This window comes from Bubalus kerabau, chromosome 9 (assembly GCF_029407905.1).
Source record: "Bubalus kerabau isolate K-KA32 ecotype Philippines breed swamp buffalo chromosome 9, PCC_UOA_SB_1v2, whole genome shotgun sequence".
Lineage (NCBI taxonomy): Eukaryota > Metazoa > Chordata > Mammalia > Artiodactyla > Bovidae > Bubalus > Bubalus kerabau.
In genome coordinates this window covers 75,198,721-75,219,051 of record NC_073632.1, presented here as the reverse complement: position 1 = coordinate 75,219,051, position 20,331 = coordinate 75,198,721, and the positions used below count along the sequence as shown (strand labels likewise).

Here is a 20,331-nt window from a genome sequence, read left to right as displayed (position 1 = left end):
AAAGACATAAAACCTTCAAAGTAAAAAAGAAAGACACCTTCCTTTCAAAGAAGAAGCAATGAGACGCCTACTGACTTCACCATATAAATTATCAAAGTCAGGCAATGATGATATAAAATTGTAAAAGTGTTGACAAAAACTTCTAAATTATAATTTTATTCCTAATGAAATATATAAATCAAAATTAAAGGGAAAATAAACACTTTTGGGAAAAAAATTGAAAGAATCTGTCACCAGCACATCATCAAAAAGTAAAAAGAGGAAAATGACCTTATACAAAAGTATACTAACAAAAGAATGAACAAAGAGCAACAGAAAAAGTTAAACATGTGTTTAAAATTAAATGAATATGGCCTGTTTATGATAGTGTAATGACTACTTCTGGAGCTTAATATATACATAGGATTAAACACACCAGAACTATAGGTCACAATCTAACTGGAGTGAGGGAAAATGGGGGGTGAGTGGAGAGTATAGAGTTAAAATGTCATAAAGTCTTTTGCCTTGTCTGGGAAGTGGTAAAAGTACCAATTTATAGCAAGTTCTGAAGTAAAAAATGCATGCGGTAATATTTATGGTAATTAATGCAAGTAATAAAAGATTGCATTGGATCTTTTATTAATAATTTATAATAATTTTAATAATAATTTAATGAAAGGAAAAATAGAGTAAATGGGAAAAAAATCTTCAATATCCAAAAAAACTAAAGTCAGATGGAAAAATATGACAAAAATAAGACAAATAGAAAACAAATGGGAACATGGCATTTTGAACCCAAATATTAATAGTGATTGATATTAAATGCAAACAATTAAATATCCAATTTAAAGGCAGTGACCACTAGACTAGTTAAATAAACAATTCAGCTACATACTGCTTACAACAGATAGTTCTTAAATATAAAGACCCCAGAGTAAACCAAAAAATCTATATTGTGTAAACACTAACAAAGGAAGCTAGTGAAGCTCCAAAAGTAACCTTACACGTGGTAACGTCTATGTTTCAATCCTCCACTCTCATATGGAAGATTTACTTCTGTAGCTTCACTAGCTTCCTTTTTGTTACTGTTTACATAATATAGTTTTTTTGGTTTATTCTGCGGTCTTTATATTGAAGGCGTATATGTTGTGAGTAGTATGTAGTTGAATTGTTTATTTATCCAGGGAGGTTGCTGTATAACACAGGGAGGTCAACCCAGTGCACTGTGACGACCTAGAGGGATGGGAATGGGTGGGGGTAAAGGGAGGTTCAAGAGGGAGGGGACATAATTTCTTCAAGTTGCATGCCAAGTGAACTTTATAGGTAGCCTTCAAATATCCCAACAATCAAGCTGTTTTTGAACTGTTAAACCAGCTTTCCTTTTGCTTTTTTAAGTCACACTCATTACAATTCTAGCCCATTTGTTCTCTGTGCTGTTCTTAGTCACTTAGTTGTGTCCAGCTCTTTGTGACCCCATGGACTTTAATCCGCCAGGCTCCTCTGTCCATGGGGATTCTCCAGGCTAGAATACTGGAGTGTGTTGCCATTCCCTTCTCCAGGGGATCTTCCCAACCCAGGGATCAAACCCAGGTTTTCCCCATTGCAGGAGAATTCTTTACCATCTGATCCACCAGGGAAGCCCATGTTTACTAAAGTGGGTAGCCTATCCCTTTCCCACAGGATCTTCCAGACCCAGGAATTGAACCAGGGTCTCCTGCATTATAGGTGGATTCTTTACCAGCTGAGTTACCAGGGAAGCCTATTTGTTCTCTGCTCAGAATTATTACCAGTGTAGAAGGCCAGGAAGCGTTACTTACTATCAACTACTGTGTGGTAGCATACTGGCTACTTGCCTATATTACATCACTTCATTCTTATAACAGTCTTCTTTGGAAAGAAGTGGTGCTATTAATTCTATTTTCCACATGACCAAATTGAGGAGCATAAAAGTAGGACAATTTACCAAATGAAGATGAACTGACAAGTGATAGATCAGGAAATGGAAGTGGGCAAAATTATATCTACTCCTTCTTAGCCTCATACTCATCCTTCTTGCCATTTTTGTATTTTTAAGACTCAGGATCATACTGAAAACAAGTATTATCTACAAATTAAAACACACATGCTATCACATAACTTAAATATATAGTTAAATATATAGTCAACTTCTAGGAAAAAAAAACTCTAATTTATATGTGCATATGGTGCAAAGACTGAGAAGGCAATGGCACCCCACTCCAGTACTTTTGCCTAGGAAATCCCATGGACAGAGGAGCCTGGTAGGCTGCAGACCATGGGGTCGCTAGAGTCAGACACGACTGAGCGACTTCACTTTCACTTTTCACTTCCATGCATTGGAGAAGGCAATGGCAACCCACTCCAGTGTTCTTGCCTGGAGAATCCCAGGGACGGGAAGCCTGGTGGGCTGCTGTCTATGGGGTCGCACAGAGTCGGACACGACTAAAGCAACGCAGCAGCAGCAGCAGCAGCACGGTGCAAGGAGATCCAGCCAGTCCATTCTGAAGGAGATCAGCCCTGGGATTTCTTTGGAAGGAATGATGCTAAAGCTGAAACTCCAGTACTTTGGCCACCTCATGCGAAGAGTTGGCTCATTGGAAAAGACTCTGATGCTGGGAGGGATTGGGGGCAGGAGCAGAAGGGGACGACAGAGGATGAGATGGCTGGATGGCATCACTGACTCGATGGACGGAGTCTGAGTGAACTCTGGGAGTTGGTGATGGACAGGGAGGCCTGGAGTGCTGCAGTCCATGGGGTCGCAAAGAGTCGGACACGACTGAGCGACTGAATTGAACTGAACTAAACTGAATGGTGTATATTTCACTCTTGATGAGAATGAAAGAGGAGAGTGAAAAAGTTGGCTTAAAGCTCAACTTCAGAAAACTAAGATCATGGCATCCAGTCCCATCACTTCATGGGAAATAGATGGGGAAACAGTGGAAACAGTGGCTGACTTTGTTTTTCTGGGCTCCAAAATCACTGCAGATGGTGACTGCAGCCATGAAATTAAAAGACGCTTACTCCTTGGAAGGAAAGTTATGACCAACCTAGATAGCATATTCAAAAGCAGAGACATTACTTTGTCAACAATGGTCCATCTAGTCAAGGCTATGGTTTTTCCAGTGGTCATGTATGGATGTGAGAGCTGGACTGTGAAGAAAGCTGAGCACCGAAGAATTCATGCTTTTGTACTGTGGTGTTGGAGAAGACTCTTGAGAGTCCCTTGGACTGCAAGGAGATCCAACACGTCCATCCTAAAGGAGACCAGTCCTGGGTGTTCATTGGAAGGACTGATGTTGAAGCTGAAACTCCAATACTGTGGCCACCTGATGCGAAGAGCTAACTCATTGGAAAAGACCCTGATGCTTGGAAAATTGAGGGCAGAAGGAGAAGGGGACGACAGAGGATGAGATGGTTGGATGGCATCACCGACTCAGTGGACATGGGTTTGGGTGGACTCCGAGAGTTGGTGATGGACAGGGAGACCTGGCGTGCTGCGGTTCATGGGGTCTCAGAGAGTCGGACACAACTGAGCGACTGACCTGACTGACTGATGGTGTATAACTGGGCTTCGCTGGTGGCTCGGATAGTAAAGAATCCACCTGCATTGCAGAGACCTGGGTTCTATCCCTTGCTTGGGAAAATTCCCTGTAGAAGGGCATGGCAACCCACTCCAGTATTCCTGCCTGGAGAATTCCATGGACAGAGGAGCTTGCTGGGCTACAGTCCATGAGATCACAGGGTCGGACATGACTGAATGACTAACCACAGCATATAATGTATAACTATATATAATTATTATAGTAAGTGAAAACTAGACTCCAAGAATATAGCAGGAGAATACACAATAATCCACCAACATGAGGAAATAGTTGTATTTCATGTGTGGAAGTCATCAGACAGTTGTGAAATATTGCCCACGTTCAGTCTATTTTAGGCAATCCTGTTCAGACTTTCCATAACAGAATCAGTATGATTTAAATTTTTTAACAGATAGTTTCCCACAGATATTTAACAGATCTTTTCATCATGTATTATTATCTCCATTTTTAAATAAACAATTCTCTAATTTACGCCCTGGCTTCAAGAATCATTTCCCAGGGCAGTCATCTTGACACTATTTGAAAGAGGACCTGCATCTCCAAAAAATTTACATTTTCATGATGTTGCAAGAATTTATTTATTAGCTATTTACATCAAAACACAAAACATCCTTTGTCTAGAATCTTGTTTAAACAGCACTCTGATGGCATTTTCCCCCTTATATACATTTTTCCACTAGAAAATTTTAAAATATCAATTAAAAAATTACAGTTCTAGACTTCTGTGTTACAAAGGAAGACTTAAAATTTATTAAAAATTAAAATCTGCTTTACCCAAATAAAGCTATAAATGTGGTAAAGTCACACAGATTATGGCAAATATGACTAAAATTTAGAACATGTTTAGTAAAAGGATTAGTAAGAAAACTTACTTCATGCTGTTTAACCTAAGACTTAAAGGAAAAAGCATACATTTAAAAATGCATAGCATGTTTTATCATAAGAAACACGGTAAGAATATTTCTTCAAGTATCAGCTTTAATAAAATTCTTACACTATGAATTGATGTTTTAACTGTTTATTCATTCAATCATTTAGTCATTTAATATAAATCTATAAAATATAATATAAATATATAGAATATCTTTTATATGTTGAGTACTACTCCAAGGGTTTAGAATGTGGCAATTCAAAAACAAAAAAGAAAAAAGTATCTCCACTCTAATTAAAATTTTAAAAGGTGAGATAAACAACATTCAACATAAATACAGATGGTCCTAGACTTACTATGCTTCACTTCAGACTTTGGATTTGGAACTTTTCCAGCCTTGAGATAAGTGGAGTGATGCTCTCTTATGATGCTGAACAGGGCCATGAACAGCAAGTTACAAGTCAGTCACAGGATCAGGAGAGTAAGAAACTGATACACTTAATAACCACACTCTGTATGCACACAACCATTCTGTTCTTCATTTTCAGTACAGCATTCAATAAATTACTGGTGAAATATTTAACACTTTATTATAAGGAATGCCTGTGTTAGGTGATTTTTTCAGTGTGTGTTCTGAGCATGTTTAAGGCAGGCTCAGCTGAGCTATGATGTTTGGTAAGTTAGGTGTGTTAAATGCATTTTCAGCCTATAATATTTTCAATTTGTTATTGGTTTATTGGAATGTGATCTCATCATAAGTTGAGGAAAAGCTATAAAAAAAATTTGCAGGGGTACTCTTTCTGCCCCCTTCTGATGCCTATGTCAGAAGCTTTCTCTATCTCCTTTATACGTTAATAAAACTTTATTACACAAAAGCTCTGAGCGATCAAGCCTCGTCTCTGGCCCCGGATTGAATTCTTCTCCTCCGGGGGCCAAGAATCCTGGTGTATTCACGTGATTCAACAACAACCTTTCATCTTGGGGGCTCGTCCGGGATCCTTCAGGACAAGCTCGGAAAGATCTAAAGGATAAACTGCTGGGTCTGCGGAGCACTCCCCTCTTCGTCAGTGGAAGGCTTCCCGTGGTGGACATCCCCACTTCAAGGAAAAGACTTTCTCCAAGTCTGTGAATACCTTCGACAGCAATCACATGCGATGCCTCTTCTTCATCTGATGACATCTACCAACCCTAAAATGGACTGGTGCAACACTTTGCACTTTAACTATGGACATAATGTGACTTTTAATTATGATTCTGGTTGTTTTGTTCTTGCTGTTTGCTCCCTGGATCTGTAATTGTATAACTAGATTTGTTTCTAGCCACATGAAAGCTTTTAAGTTACAAATGGTTGCTCAAACTCCTGCTACTGCTGTAGCTTCCTCCAGCTACTATTAGGGGCCCCTGGATCAGATATCCTCAATATGAGGATTAGGAGAATATGTTGCCTCACCAATTTAGGGACAACGCCCCTTGTCAGCTCGGAAGTAGTTATGAAATGAGAACGACGCCCCTTTTCCTTGGGCAACATAATTCTCCTAAAAGAAAAGGGGGGAATGAAAGAGTCATTTCCTAGGCAGGTTGATAGGAAATCTAGGGGTCCCCAAGGAGAGAGGGGTCTCCAAATGGAGGAAATAGCCTGCAAGTGTCAGACATTTTTCTCTCTCTTAGGCGGCAGGAGGAAACAAACTAGAGATATTTTTTTCCTTCTCTATACAAATTTAAAGGGAGGTTTCTCTTAAAATACTGTGTTGCCATAATGACACCTGGTTTCGCCTGAAGTTAGCTATTCTTGAGCCTAGAGATAACCAATGCCTTTTTCTTATGGAAATGTTTGTCTTAAGCTATGCTAATGTACTACGCCTTTACCCCAAGCTCTGTCTCCAAGTCGGTTCCGCCTCTTGGCCCAAAACCTACTTGACAAACCAGTATGTTATACTCAGATATTGTTCCCCTAATCTATGTAAATGAAACTATTTGTATGGTGGTCTGCCCTTCTTTAAGATTCAAGTTAATTATTTTATGGCCCAAGATAAACCATTTGGTGCCATTCTGAATTTTAAGACATTCCTTTCTTTCATTAACAGACTGCTAGTGACTATATAACATCGAGCTGAAGACTAGCAGGGGGGGGTACTCTTTCTGCCCCCTTCTGATGCCTATGTCAGAAGCTTTCTCTATCTCCTTTATACGTTAATAAAACTTTATTACACACACACACAAAAAAAAAATTTGCAGTAAGTTGGGCAGTCACGTTAGTAAGTTAGACAGCCATTATTCCATAGCAAATACATGGGGAAAAAGTAGAAACAGTGGCATATTTTATTTTACTGGGCTCCAAAATCACTGTGGATGGTGACTGCAGCCACTAAACTAAAAGATGCTTGCTCCTTGGAAGAAAAGCTATGACAAAACAAGAGGGTGTATTAAAAAGCTGAGACAGCACCTTGCCAACAAAGGTACATATAGTCAAAGATATGGTTTTTCTAGTAGTCATGTACAGATTAAGCATTAGACCACAAAGAAGGCTGAGTACCAAAGAATTGATGCTTACAAACTGTGGTGCTGGAGAAGACTCTTGAGAGTTCCTTGGACAGCAAGGAGATCAAACCAGTCAATCCTAAAGGAAATCAATGCTGGATATTCATTGAAAGCCAAGGCTCCAATACTTTGGCCACTTGATGGGAAGAACTGACCAACTGGAAAAGATCCTAATGCTGGGAAAGACTGAAGGCAAGAAGAGAAGCGGGCAACAGAGGATGAGATGGTTGGATGGCATCACCGACTCAATGGACATGAGTTTGAGCAAACTCTGGGAGATAGTGAAGGCAAGGGAAGCCTGACGTGCTGCAGTCCTTGGGGTCACAAAGAGTTGGACATGACTGAACAAATGAACAAGATAGCAATGAATTTTATGCAGAAAAATAAAGCAGGGAAATGGGTTAGGAAGTAGGGAGGGGTTTTCAAGTTAAAATAAGATTATCAAGGAAATTCCTGCAAAGAACAGGATATTTGAGTAAAAATCCAAAGGAAATAGGGAAACAGACTACATGAAAATAGAGGAAAACGATTCCAGACAGAAGAAACAGCAAGTGCAAAGGATTTCAAGAGCCAGTAAAGTAGTCAATGGAGTAACTGAAAAGGGGAGATTGAGACCAGAGATGAAAGCAGGTAAGGTTAAGAGCCTATAAATCCATGTGGGTAATTGTGCTTTTTCCATCAAGTGCCATTAAAGCTTTTGTGGAAGGAGTGATCTGATCTGATTTTGTAAGATCTGATCTGATTTTGTGCTAAGATCAATGTGAGTGCTGTGTTGAAACTAAAGTGAAGGGGAGACAACCAGAACTAATGTTCTGCACAAGACACTAAAGCTGGTAGTCACCTTTATTAGTGATTAAAAAGAAAGAAAAGAAATACAGCACTAAGTTGTGTTTGACTCCTGCGATCCCATGAAATGTAGCCTGCCAGGCTCCTCTGTCCATGGGATTTTCCAGGCAAGAATATTGGAGTGAGTTGCCATTTCCTCTCTAGGGGAACTTCCCAACCCAGGAATTGAACCCAGGTCTCCCACATTACAGGGAGATGCTTTACCAACTGAGCTACACAGCAAAGCAGTGATTAACTGGTCAGCACAAATTCATTTAGAGAGAGAATAGGCTTTCTAATTAATCACATATCCTACTTGTGACATGAATCAATGATCTTAAAAAAAACACTAAAGTAAGGAACTGTGAATTTAATTATATTCTGCTATACTAAACAAGACATGTCATATAGGAAATTTTGAATGTGTAGATTATAATTTCCACTATAGTTATATATTCATCAATTTAGCAGTGACACAAATAATACCAAGAAAAAAATTCAGTGATTTGAAGAGCAATCATGAACCATACTTTCATCACATCTGCTGAATTCCTGACAGATGCCGAGCGCCATGAGGGATAGAAACAGTCTGTGAACGCTGTCTTCAAGAATGTGCAATCTAGCAGGTCTCCAAGAGACAGATCAAATAGACTTTGTTGAAGAGAATCATATTTAAACGGGACTATGTAAATCTTGCCTGACTTTTTAATATATCACATATGTGTCTTCCTTATTTATAGATGTGTGTGTGCTCAGTCACGCCTGCCTCTTTGAGATCCCATGGACTGTAGCCTGCCAGGTTCCTCTGTCCATGGAATTTTCCAGGCCAGAATACTGGAGTGGGTTGCCATTTCCTACTTCAGGAGATCTTCTCAGCCCAGGGATTCAACACGCTTCTCCTCCATCTCCTGCATTGGTAGGAAGATTCTTTACCACTGAGCCATCTAAGAAGCCCTTTAATTTATATAATGGGATACTAAATGCAGGAATATCATTTACAACCCCTTTCTACCTGTTAACTGTACCTGTCCTATGCTTTTCATGCTTTATTATTACATAAGGGATTAATTACATTAACAGTTCAAGAAAAAATGGTTCTATGTAATTCGCAAAAGTCCCTGATGGTTCTGTGGTAAAGAATCTGAATGCCAATGCAGGAGACATGGGTTCAATCCCTGAGTCAGGAAGATCCCCTGGAGGAGGAAATGGCAACCCACTCCAGTATTATCGTCTGGGAAATCCCATGGACAGTGAAGCCCGGTAGGCCACAGTCCATGGGGTCTCAAAAGAGTCAGACATGACTGAGTGACTAAACAACAACAACATACTATGAACACAGATTTCAAAACTACAGTAATATTTATATAGAAATATTAATTCAATCTCCTCTAAAACATAGCTGTCTTTTTAAACTGTTAACCAGTCTCACTAGATAAGGTTCTATAAGGTCAATGAATAAAATATTCAGGTCAATAAGATATAGAGTTGACCTCTGCAGTTGGAAGACAATCTTTCTTGACAAATGTATTTTTAGTTTTGGGGGATAAATCAGGAAGAGAAGGGAATTACTTATTGAAATAATGGAGATTCCCACATAACTAATTCTGTGGCATACTTGGATTATATAGGAATGAATATGAATCTGGTTTTTAAAGGTCTTTTAAAAAGCTGCCCCTCTGTGTTTTAACCTACTTGCCAATCAACTCTCTTCCTAAACAAACCAAAGGGCAGGTCTGAGAAACTAGCCAGATTTTAAAAAGAAACAAAATGAGATCAGATATTCTAACACATATTATAGTGAAAATCTGGTTGGATAGACATCTTATTAATCTTTGCCATTATACTGGGGATTTTTTTTTCAAGTTTATGCTGATACTAGGTTGTTTACAATAACTGTAATTGTCAGATGGAATTTAGTTGTTACATTGCTATTATCCTTATTTCAATTTCTTGCCATGATGTTATAATATTTATTTTGCTAATCTAGAACTCAGGGTACCAGCATGATTAAATTATTTGCTCAATATATGATGTGAGTAAACAGTAGAATTGGGAAAAATTAATAATTCCATAATAATAAAAACCTAAATTTGTAAAATAAGTACCTACTTTCTTCTCAGTATTATATTTTTTTTCTAATACTTACCTTGAATGTTAAAATACCAGAGAAATTCCCCAGTATAATCTGTAATGATGCAATCAAGGAAATGTAATGGTGATTTCTATTTAAAATAGCAATTTATTAAAAGTATTTCACAGATAAGCCAACCATATATCAATGACAAAAAAATAAAACTGGCACTTGTTGAAATTCATGCATTTCAAAATAAAAAGAACTAATAAATGGTCAAACCTCTTGCCAAATCAATGGCAAATAAACATTTAGTGATATTTACCTATTCATTATAAAACTGATGCCCTTGTCTCCCAGCTGAATAATAGCCATATAATGATGAATAACCTCTTAATCTTTCATGCTGTAGGTGAAAAAGACTTGAAGTTATACTATTTTGAAGACATGCTGATGTGTAGTAGAAAATGAGATCTGTTTTATGACAAAAGAGATGTTGGCTATACTCTCCCATATAAGTGAGAGGATAATCTGGTATTTCTTTGAACCCAAACAATGTATGGACCCCTTGACACTATATACCAAAAAATTTCCCTAAATTAGGTCTTAAGATACCAATTTAGTAAATACTGGCATAGTTTGGAGTCTGAATTCAGACAACTCAGGATGAAATTCCAGTCCTACCTGTAACAGACTTTATTAAAAGGCCAAGTCACTTAACTTTTTAAAGTCTCAGCATTCTTCAACTATTAAAAGGGATAATAACCCTAGCTACCTTATAGGCGAATTGTGAGAAATAAATGAAGTAATAAAGATGTCCACATTTTCTATGTTGCCAATGCATTATAATATGCCTTCCTGCAGCTTTGCTCCTTAATTGAATAGGTTCTAAGAACCTATTCAGTTTGTTACTCCAAAGCCTGAAGCCAAACAAGAGGTATAAAGCCCTTTCCTGTCTGTGGAATTCCCGTATAAAATCTGGTAACAAAACCTGTTTAGCTTTTTATATCATTAAATCATTGCCTAAATTAAAACCTTGAGACAAGCAGAAATAAAGATTTATTTTATTTTGTAAATTGCTTTCCCCTTCTCTTGAACACATGATGAGTTGATTTACAGGCCATAAGAAGGGCTGAAGTGAATAAGGACATGGGTGGGCGCCATCTGGGCTTATGAGACCATATAAGGACACATCTCCATACCACTTCCACCAGGTGTATTTCAGACAGGTAAATCGATCTTATAAACATATTTCTGCCACTTGTTATGAAGACTGAACCATAAAAGATGTCTGAGTATTCACTCAACTTAAGGCCATTAAACGAGAGAGGTAAATGAAAGAATAGGAAAACAAGTCCACAATACCTCTTGAGATACCATGTGGGAATGTATGAGGGGAGATGCAAAGAAAATGGGAAAATCGAAATAACTTTGTTGAAAAAATGGGTTTTCAGATGCACACTTTGACCTGTCGAATTAATAATGGTCAGTATGTTGAATAAAAATGATTTAGTAAAAACTTGTGACTGCATCATTCAGTTATGAATTCGAAGGAAAAAATGCTGCTCTTTTTAATAACAAATACAGGCATACTTTGGAGATGCTGCAGGTTCAATTCCAGACCACTGCAATAAGGTGAATATTTCAATAAAGTGAGTCATATGAATTTTTTTGGTTTCCCAGTGCATATAAAAGTTTACACTATACTGAAGCCTATTAAGTGAGCAACAATACTGTGTCTAAAACAACAACAACAACAACAAACAAAATACCATATCTCAATTTTAAAATACTTTATTGCTAAAAAAATGCTAAATATATCTGATCCTTCAGCGAATCACCATCTTTTTGCTGGTATTGAGTCTTGATTGGAAGTTAATGGCTGCTGAATATCAAAGTAGTGGTTGCTAAAGGTTGGGTGGTTGTGACAATTTCTTAAAATAAGACAACATTGCTGCATTGATTTACTCTTCCTTTCATGAACAATTTCTCTGTAGCACGCAATGTTATTTGATAGCATGTCACCCAAATGCTTTCAAAACTGGAGTCAATCTTTTCAAACACTGCTGCTACTTTGTCAACTAAGATATGTAATATTCTAATTCCTTCTTTTGTCATGTCAGCACTCCTTACAACATTGTCACCAGGAGTAGATTCCATGTCAGGGAACCAGTTTCCTTGGTCATCCATAAAAAGCAACTCCCCATCTGTTAATCACGAGGTTGCAGGAATTCAGTCATATCTGAAGCTCCATTTCTAATTCCAGTTCTCTTGCTATTTCCACCTCATCTGTAGTTACTTTCTCTAGTAAAGTCTTGAACTGCTCCAAGTCATCCATTAGGGTTAAAATCAACTTCTTCCAAACTCCTATCAATGTTGACATTTTGAGCTCTTCCTATGCATCACTAATTTCTTAATGCCATCTAGCATGTTGAATCCTTTCCAAAATTTTCAATTTATTTTGCCCTGATACATCAGAAGAATCACTATCTATGACAGCTGCAGTCTTACAAAACAGATTTCTTAAATAATAATACATAGAAGTTGAAATGATTCCTTGATCCATGGACTGCATAATGGATCTTGTGTTAGCAAGCATGAAAACCACATAAATCTTACTGTACATCTCTATCAGAGCTCTTGGGTGACTAGATGTGTTGTCAATGAGCAGTAATATTATGAAAGAATCTTTTTTTTTTTCTAGCAATAGTTCTCAACAGTAGGTTTAAAATATTCAGTAAACCACCTTGAAAACAGCTTGCAATCATCTAGGCTTTGTTGTTCCATTTATAAAGCACAGGCATAGTATTAATAGATTAAGCACGATTCACATGGACCCTGGGATTTCTGGAATGGTAAATGGGCATTGGCCTTACCTTCAAGTCACCGGCTACATTAGCCCTTACAGGCTAAGAGAAAGCCAGCCTGTCCTTTAAAGATTTTAAAGCCATGTATTGACTTCTTGTCTCTAGCTATAAAAGTCCTAGATGGCATCTTCTTCCAATAGAAGACTATTGAAAATCTGTTGCCCCCATTTTCATGATTATCCTCTGCATAACTTGCTGCAGCTTGCATCTCATCTATATCAGCATTTGCTGCTTTACCTGACACTTATATGTTATGGAGATGCCTTCTTTCTTTAAACCTCATAAATCATTTTCTACTGGTTTCACAGCTTTGTTCTGCAGCTTCCTCACTTCTCTCAGCCTCTGTACAATTGAACAGAGCTAGGGCAGTGTTGGAGAAGACTCTTGAGAGTCCCTTGGACTGCAAGGAGATCCAACCAGTCCATTCTGAAGGAGATCAGTCCTGGGTGTTCTTTGGAGGGAATGATGCTGAAGCTGAAACTCCAATACTTTGGCCACCTCATGTGAAGAGTTGACTCATTGGAAAAGACCCTGATGCTGGGAGGGTTTGGGGGCATGAGGAGAAGGGGACGACAGAGGATGGGATGGCTGGATGGCATCACTGACTCGATGGACATGAGTTTGGGTAAAATCCGGGAGTTGGTGATGGACAGGGAGGCCTGGCGTGCTGCAATTCATGTGGTTGCAAAGAGTCAGACACGATTGAGTGACTGAACTGAACTGAGGGCCTAGCTCTGGATTAGGCTTTGGCTTAAGGGAAGGCTGGTCTCCCACATAGAAGGCAGATTCTTTACCATCTGAGCCACCTATAAAGAAGAGGCAGGGTAATATATGAAGTTCTAGTGACTGTTCATGTGGGTTTAGTGACAGAGGTATGTAAATGTGTGTCAGTGTGGGGAGAATCAGAGCAGTATGAGTTCTGGAATATGCTAGTGAGTGTCAGAATATGCTAGTGAGTGTAAGAATATTGTAAAGATAGTGTGTTCCTGAGTGCCTGAGATTTGTTGAGGTTCCAGGCAATGGTGCCCCACTCCAGTACTCTTGCCTGGAAAATCCCATGGACGGAGGAGCCTGGTGGGCTGCAGTCCATGGGGTCACACAGAGTCGGACACAACTGAAGTGACTTAGCAGCATAGCTAGTTTGATCTTCTGTCAAGATCAATAAAATGTTCACAGGTCAGCAATAATGCTACCTTGCTTCCTAATCATTTGTGTATTCACTGCAGTGGCACTTTTAGTTTCTTTTAAAAACTTTTCCTTTGCATTCAAAACTTGACTAACTATTGCAAGAGGACTAGCCTTCTGCCTATCTTGGCTTTTGACATGCCTTTCTCATTAAGCTTATTTAATTCTAGCTTTTGATTATAAAGTGAGAGATATGCAACTGTTCCTTTCATTTGAACACTCAGAAGCTATTGCAATTTCAATGTTGCATGTTTCAGGCAATAGAAAGGCCTGAAGAGAGATGAGGAAATGACCAATTAGTGAACAGTCAGAACACATGCAACAGTTACTAAATTCATCTTCTTATATACGTCCATGGTTCATGGACCCCAAAAAGTTGTAATAGACTTTGCTGGTCCGCCCCCTCCCACCTGACCTGGCTCATCTCATGAGGTCTGGGTGAAGAGGATTCTCCCCTCTACTTGAAGCACCAGGTTGGCATCTTTGGGGAGCTGTGGCTTTGGCACCTGGAACACAAGGCCCCTTGCCACTGTGTCATGTGCTCTGTCGTACCCTCTGCCTCTGGGGTAGCGAGCATCCCTGCTGTTGCCACCTTACCTAGGGTGAGTCCCACGGAAGGAAGGCTGCCAGCTTCCTTTGCCTTCATATCCTCTGCCCTAGGGTACCAGAGCCCAGGCCTCCACGTCTGACTCGGGCAGAGTGCCAGCCACCTTGTAAGCACCTTTACAAGCAGCCACATTTGGGAAAATGGAATGGAGGAAAGGACACTAAATGAGAAGTCTCATCATCTGGGCTGCAGTCTTAACTTGCCACAAGCCAGGGGTGCAAGGGTATTTCTTCCTCCACCTGGGTCACAGAATGAAGATGATGCAGAGGAAGGCCACAGCTGACTCTTACAATCATGTTGCAAGAGTGAGAAAAAATCCTTTGTGAGATCAAGCCCTGAGCCTTTGGAGTGGGAGCGCTGACTCCAAGACCCTAGACTACCAGAGAACTAACCCTAAGGAGTATCAGACAGTGAGAACTCACACAAAGGAAACCACTTGAATACAAGACCTGGCATCACCCAACCACCCTGTGCAGGACGCCTCATCTAAACAAGCTCACTGCAGGTGGGTTCCTTACCACTAGGGCCATCTGGGAAACCCTTACTCATTTTCTACTCATCAAAAGAAAAAAGTTGTAATAGCAACATCAAAGCTCACCAATCACAGATTACATATCAAATATAATAATAATGGAAAAGTTTGAAATACTGTAAGAATTACCAAAATATGACACAGAGACATGAGGTGAGCAGATACAGTTGGGAAAATGGTGCCAAGAGACTTGTTGGCCACAGAGTTGTCACAATCCTCCAAGTTTTAAAAAAAGAAAAAAAAAAGCAATACCTGCAAAACACAATAAAATGAATCACAATCAAATGAGCTCTGCCTGTTAACATTACTGTCGTTGGGCTCAAAGAATAGTAGACATGATTTGAGCAAATTATATTAATAGTTGAGTGTCTTGCTCCACGTGTGATCTAAAAGCATAGGTGGAGAGTAAACCTGAGCAATGAAACATCACTATTTATTGATTCTCTATCCCAGGAGATGACCCAAGACAATAGACAGCAGGCTCATTCCTGACTGGAAAGTTAGACGGCAACTTTGAGTGACCATATGACAGGGGATGACTGCTGTGACTGGCAAAGGACGAAGCTGTCTTTATCCAGAGAGGGATGAAGTCCGTTTTGAGGCTAGGATTTTAAGGGAATTCATGTACAAGATTTCAGTAAAGTATAATTCATCAGTGTAGTAGTTTGCCTGCCTTCCCTGATTGTACTCTGAGACTTCCTGACAAATACTATTAACTCGAAGCTGCTATTCAGTTGCCCATATGAGTAGAAAATGAGTAAGGGCTTCCCAGATGGCGCTAGAGGTAAAGAACCCACCTGCAATGCAAGAAGATCCCCTTGAGGAGGGCATGGCAACCCACTCCCTTATTCTTGCCTGGAGAATCCCAAAGATAGAGAAGCCTAGCGGGCTACAGTCCATGGGGTTGCAGAGTCGGATACAATTGAAGTGACTTAGCATGATGGGTAGAAATAAATCCACACCTGTGGGCAATTGCTACCGTACTGAGTCCCTGCCACTACCCTGCTGCTCAGGTCAAAATGAGTTCCAGATAGGTGGAAAGAGTGTCTGCCTTGAGGCCCACCAAATGGCTCTTTGCAATTCTTGAATCTGAGGACCCTAGCCATAACAGGCCCTGAACCTAAGGGGGCCAGTTTGTACTCCTGTTGATGACAAACAGCATCCATTAGGGAGATGCCTGGTGCCCATCTGGCCTCCTGAGAACGTAACTAACTCCCATCGGCTGGTGCGTTCCTCTACTGTGACCACATGTGAAAACACAACTTCTACAGTGTACAGTGTCTGTCATTAGCTATTTTAACTACATCTTCTCCACTAATCCCAAACTCCTCTGCTGCTGTTCGTCCACAGGGTCAGGGAGGACTGGCTGAGAGTCTTTCCTGTGCTGACTGCAGAGAGTGAGGGAGGAATAGTCTGACTTAAAGAAGTCATCTAGGCTCAATCTTTCCAGTCTCAGCCTTCAGTCAATCAAAGAAAATTTGTATTTGGAATAACAGTAAAATATAGGACCATTCTTCCAGATTCCATCCTATTTGCAACCCTAGATAATTTGGGCTGATGGTTATTCTTGACTAAACATTTCAACCTGAGCTGAATATGGTGAACAGAAAGGAGAAAGAAATAAAGCATAGAAGGCACCTAGACCTGTGTGCCACAAACACACAAACTCTAACATCAACTTTTACACATCTACAACGCTTGTTACCTCATTTACTGGCCCAAGTTTAAGAATCAACTGCCACAGCTTGTTTAACTCTCAGTAATGAGAGGCAATTTACTCAAGAGCCTTGTTATCCAGAACCTTTTAGTATACACACCATGAACAGAGTGCTGCTGCTGCTGCTAAGTCGCTTCAGTCATGTCCGACTCTGTGCGAACCCATAGATGGCAGCCCACCAGGCTCCCCAGTCCCTGGGATTCTCCAGGCAAGAACACTGGAGTGGGTTGCCATTTCCCTCTCCAATGCATGACAGTGAAAGTGAAGTCATGTCCGACTCTTAGCGACCCCATGGACTGTAGCCTACCAGGCTCCTCTGTCCATGGGATTTTCCAGGCAAGAGTACTAGAGTGGGGTGCCATTGCCTTCTCCAATGAACAGAGTAGTAGCACTCTATTATTTTAAAAGTTAAAACATGAGAATTCCCTGGTGGTCCAGTGGTTAATACTCCACACTTCCATTGCTGAGGGTGCAGGTTTCATCTCTGGTTGGGGAACTAAGATTCTACAAGACATGTGGTGTGATCAACAAAAATGGAGAAGGCAATGGCACCCCACTCCAGTACTCTTGCCTGGAAAATTCCATGGACGGAGGAGCCTGGTAGGCTGCAATCCATGGGGTCGCTAAGAGTCAGACACGATGGAGTGACTTCAATTTCACTTTCATGCATTGGAGAAGGAAATGGCAACCCACTCCAGTGTTCTTGCCTGGAGAATCCCAGGGACGGGGGAGCCTGGTAGGCTGCCATCTATGGGGTCGCATAGAGTTGGAAATGACTGAAGTGACTTAACAGCAACAGCAACAGCATTATATCTCTTGTGAAATTATGTTGATCAATATTTTTATCATTAATCCTCATTAGTTAGAGGGTTAATTAGTCAGCTTCTAATTCAGTTTTAAATTTCTCATGTGAATTCATTTTAATTGTGCTTTAGAAATAAATGCCAAATATTTTTAAATAACAATATACTAAATGAATAAGTCCTTTTGTCACTGTGTCAAGAAAATAATGGAGGGTAATAAAAGAGTATCCTTTCACCCAAGAACTAGTAAGTATACAAAATAGTAAAATGATAAAATCAATAAATAAAAAGAGGTACTATACCTGCTGTAAATCCAGTGTAATTGTAACATAATGGTATTCAATTCCATTCTTAATACTGGGACTCTGCCACCAAGTGTTCTTGCCATCAATAGCATTTGTAATCGGGTGCCTCTCTATTGAATCAGCAGCAACATATAAAAGAAGAAAAGATCATATAAAGAATTTATAGCTGTTTTTACAAGCAAAAAGCAAAACTAAGTTAAAACCCTCACCATATGAATGTCAAACATTAAAATAATAGAAACAGAGAGCAATTTGTATCTCTAAAAGAACTGGCTTAATGTAGACTTTTTCACAGCACTCTGCAAGGTAGTATGAAATGGTTAAATACTTAAACTATATGAGAAGATGCTGTTCAGCACTCTGGCTATCAACTAAAATGGGCAACTTTAAAGATAACTACAGAAATTAAGTGTGAAAAAATAATATTGAAATCTAACTGATGTGTCAGTCATTCACAGAAGCAAAAACTCTACTGTTTGAGCTGGCTCTAGTATGCCATCAACTTGGTGAACAGAAACATAAAATCCTGAATTGTGGTTGAAAGGTACTTGAAGATTTGCCCTTCTGACACATACATTATTACCAAGACTTGGGCAATTCAATATGTATCTGGTTTTAATATAAAATGCTGTCAAATCCAACCTATGAGGCTTTTTGCAGTCAGTCCTCAACCTGCCAACTTTGTATGTAAACCATTATTTAAAAATAAAATGAAAGATACTCCATATCTCCCATTCAGGATGATACCCATTCATCCCCATAATCACCAACAGTGGGGTTCTGGACAATAAAGACAAGGATAGGACGGCACATGAACCTCCATCCTACCAATAAAGCACAGGTCTTCCCTTGCCTTTACTCCAAATAGATGAGGACAGGACCTATTGTGAGAATTAAAGCAAAACTCGAGACAGAAAAGAGGAGGTGTGGATAACTGTTACCACCTCCCTTGACAGTCCTTTCTTACAGTTCCTTCCTTCTTATAATCCTCAAAACTCACGGATTCCTTGTCTTCTCCCACTTAGTTCCATGCATCTTGCAACAGCAACCACTGCCTCTGGAATGCCAAAATTCTTGTTCCTGTTTGGTTTACAGCCATTCGTTCTTGTCTGTATCTGTGCTACTTATTTCCCAAGTAATACAAGTTCTGCTCCTAATCTGACCCAGCTCAGGATTGGGTGAGGATGGCAGGAGTGAAAAGCTGTTGGGGGTGTTCCTATTTCTATTCCCAGGGTTGCAGTAAGAGTTCTTAACTTCCTAACATCCCACTTGGAAGTCAGCCTATTTGCATGCAGAAATGTAAACAGGGAAGAAGTTAGCGTCCCTGCTGCTCTCTGGTAAATGTGGATTAATTATTTGCAGTGTCAGTCCTGAGAACTTTTATAACACTAATCCTTTTGAAGCCTGTCTCAAATGAATGGCTTCAGAATATTCTTTTATTATAACATAATCTTTTTTTGCAAATTGAAGGAATATTTCAAATAATGAACAAACCATATCACTATGAGGAACAATCATGGACTCAATCTGTGGACATAATGCAGTAATACAGCCAGGTGTTTTAAAGATATTGGTGATGAAAGCACGTGAGATTTGAACCATGAAGCTCTGGAGAATGAGAAACTGGATAGTCCACCTGGATCCATCATTTAGCATTTAACTGCCCATGGACAAGTCACTTAAACTCTGTGTCATTATTGAAGTGAGGATAATAAAACTCTATTCATGGTACAAGTTCCCAAAATCTTAACTTTCAGAAAAAGTTAAAAATATATATATATGTGAAAGAGATTTGTGGAATTGATATGACTCCAAAATACCAATTGTGGAGTTATATCACAATTTGTGGTATAACTCAAATCGGAGTTACAGCTCTTTATTTCTCCAAGTAATAGTCGCATCCAGACTAGTGTTGCTACTACTACTATTTAAGATATCATCACTTGTTTCATAAAATGGAGGATGTTTAAAAACAACAATTTTGCCATGGACCAGTAAAAATATTTTGGATGGGAACTCTCAACTCACAGAGCTACCAGAAGAACATTATAGTCATTAATATTCTAACCACTATTATGTATATGCAAAAAGTGAAAGTCATTTAGTTGTATCTGACTCTTTGCAACCCCAAGGACTGTAGCCCACCAGGTTCCTTTGTCCATTGAATTCTCCAGGAAATACTGGAGCATATACATAGAATGAATTATATATATGTTCAAAATATGCAGGATTCTGAATCATTACTGGAGATAAATTATATTTAATAAAAAATTTGTAAATGAAAACCAATCAGGCCTCAATGCAAAAGAAATCTGAGGGTAAAATAAAATAAAATCATCTTTCAAAAAATTTATAAAAACAGAATATTTATTAAATTTGCCAATTTCAGACTGTGAACAGTTTTATTACAC

General features: G+C 39.2%; 1 protein-coding gene across 6 annotated transcripts in view; it reads right to left on the bottom strand.

The window, feature by feature from the left end:
- Positions 1 to 20,331, bottom strand: part of LAMA2 (laminin subunit alpha 2) — a 710,513-nt gene that overhangs the window by 524,115 nt on the left and 166,067 nt on the right. For all 6 annotated transcript variants that reach the window (XM_055535601.1, XM_055535597.1, XM_055535598.1 and 3 more), the window contains exon 3: positions 17,918 to 18,030. In XM_055535601.1, coding sequence (XP_055391576.1) covers positions 17,918 to 18,030 — 113 coding nt within the window. The remainder of the gene's footprint in view (positions 1 to 17,917; positions 18,031 to 20,331) is intronic.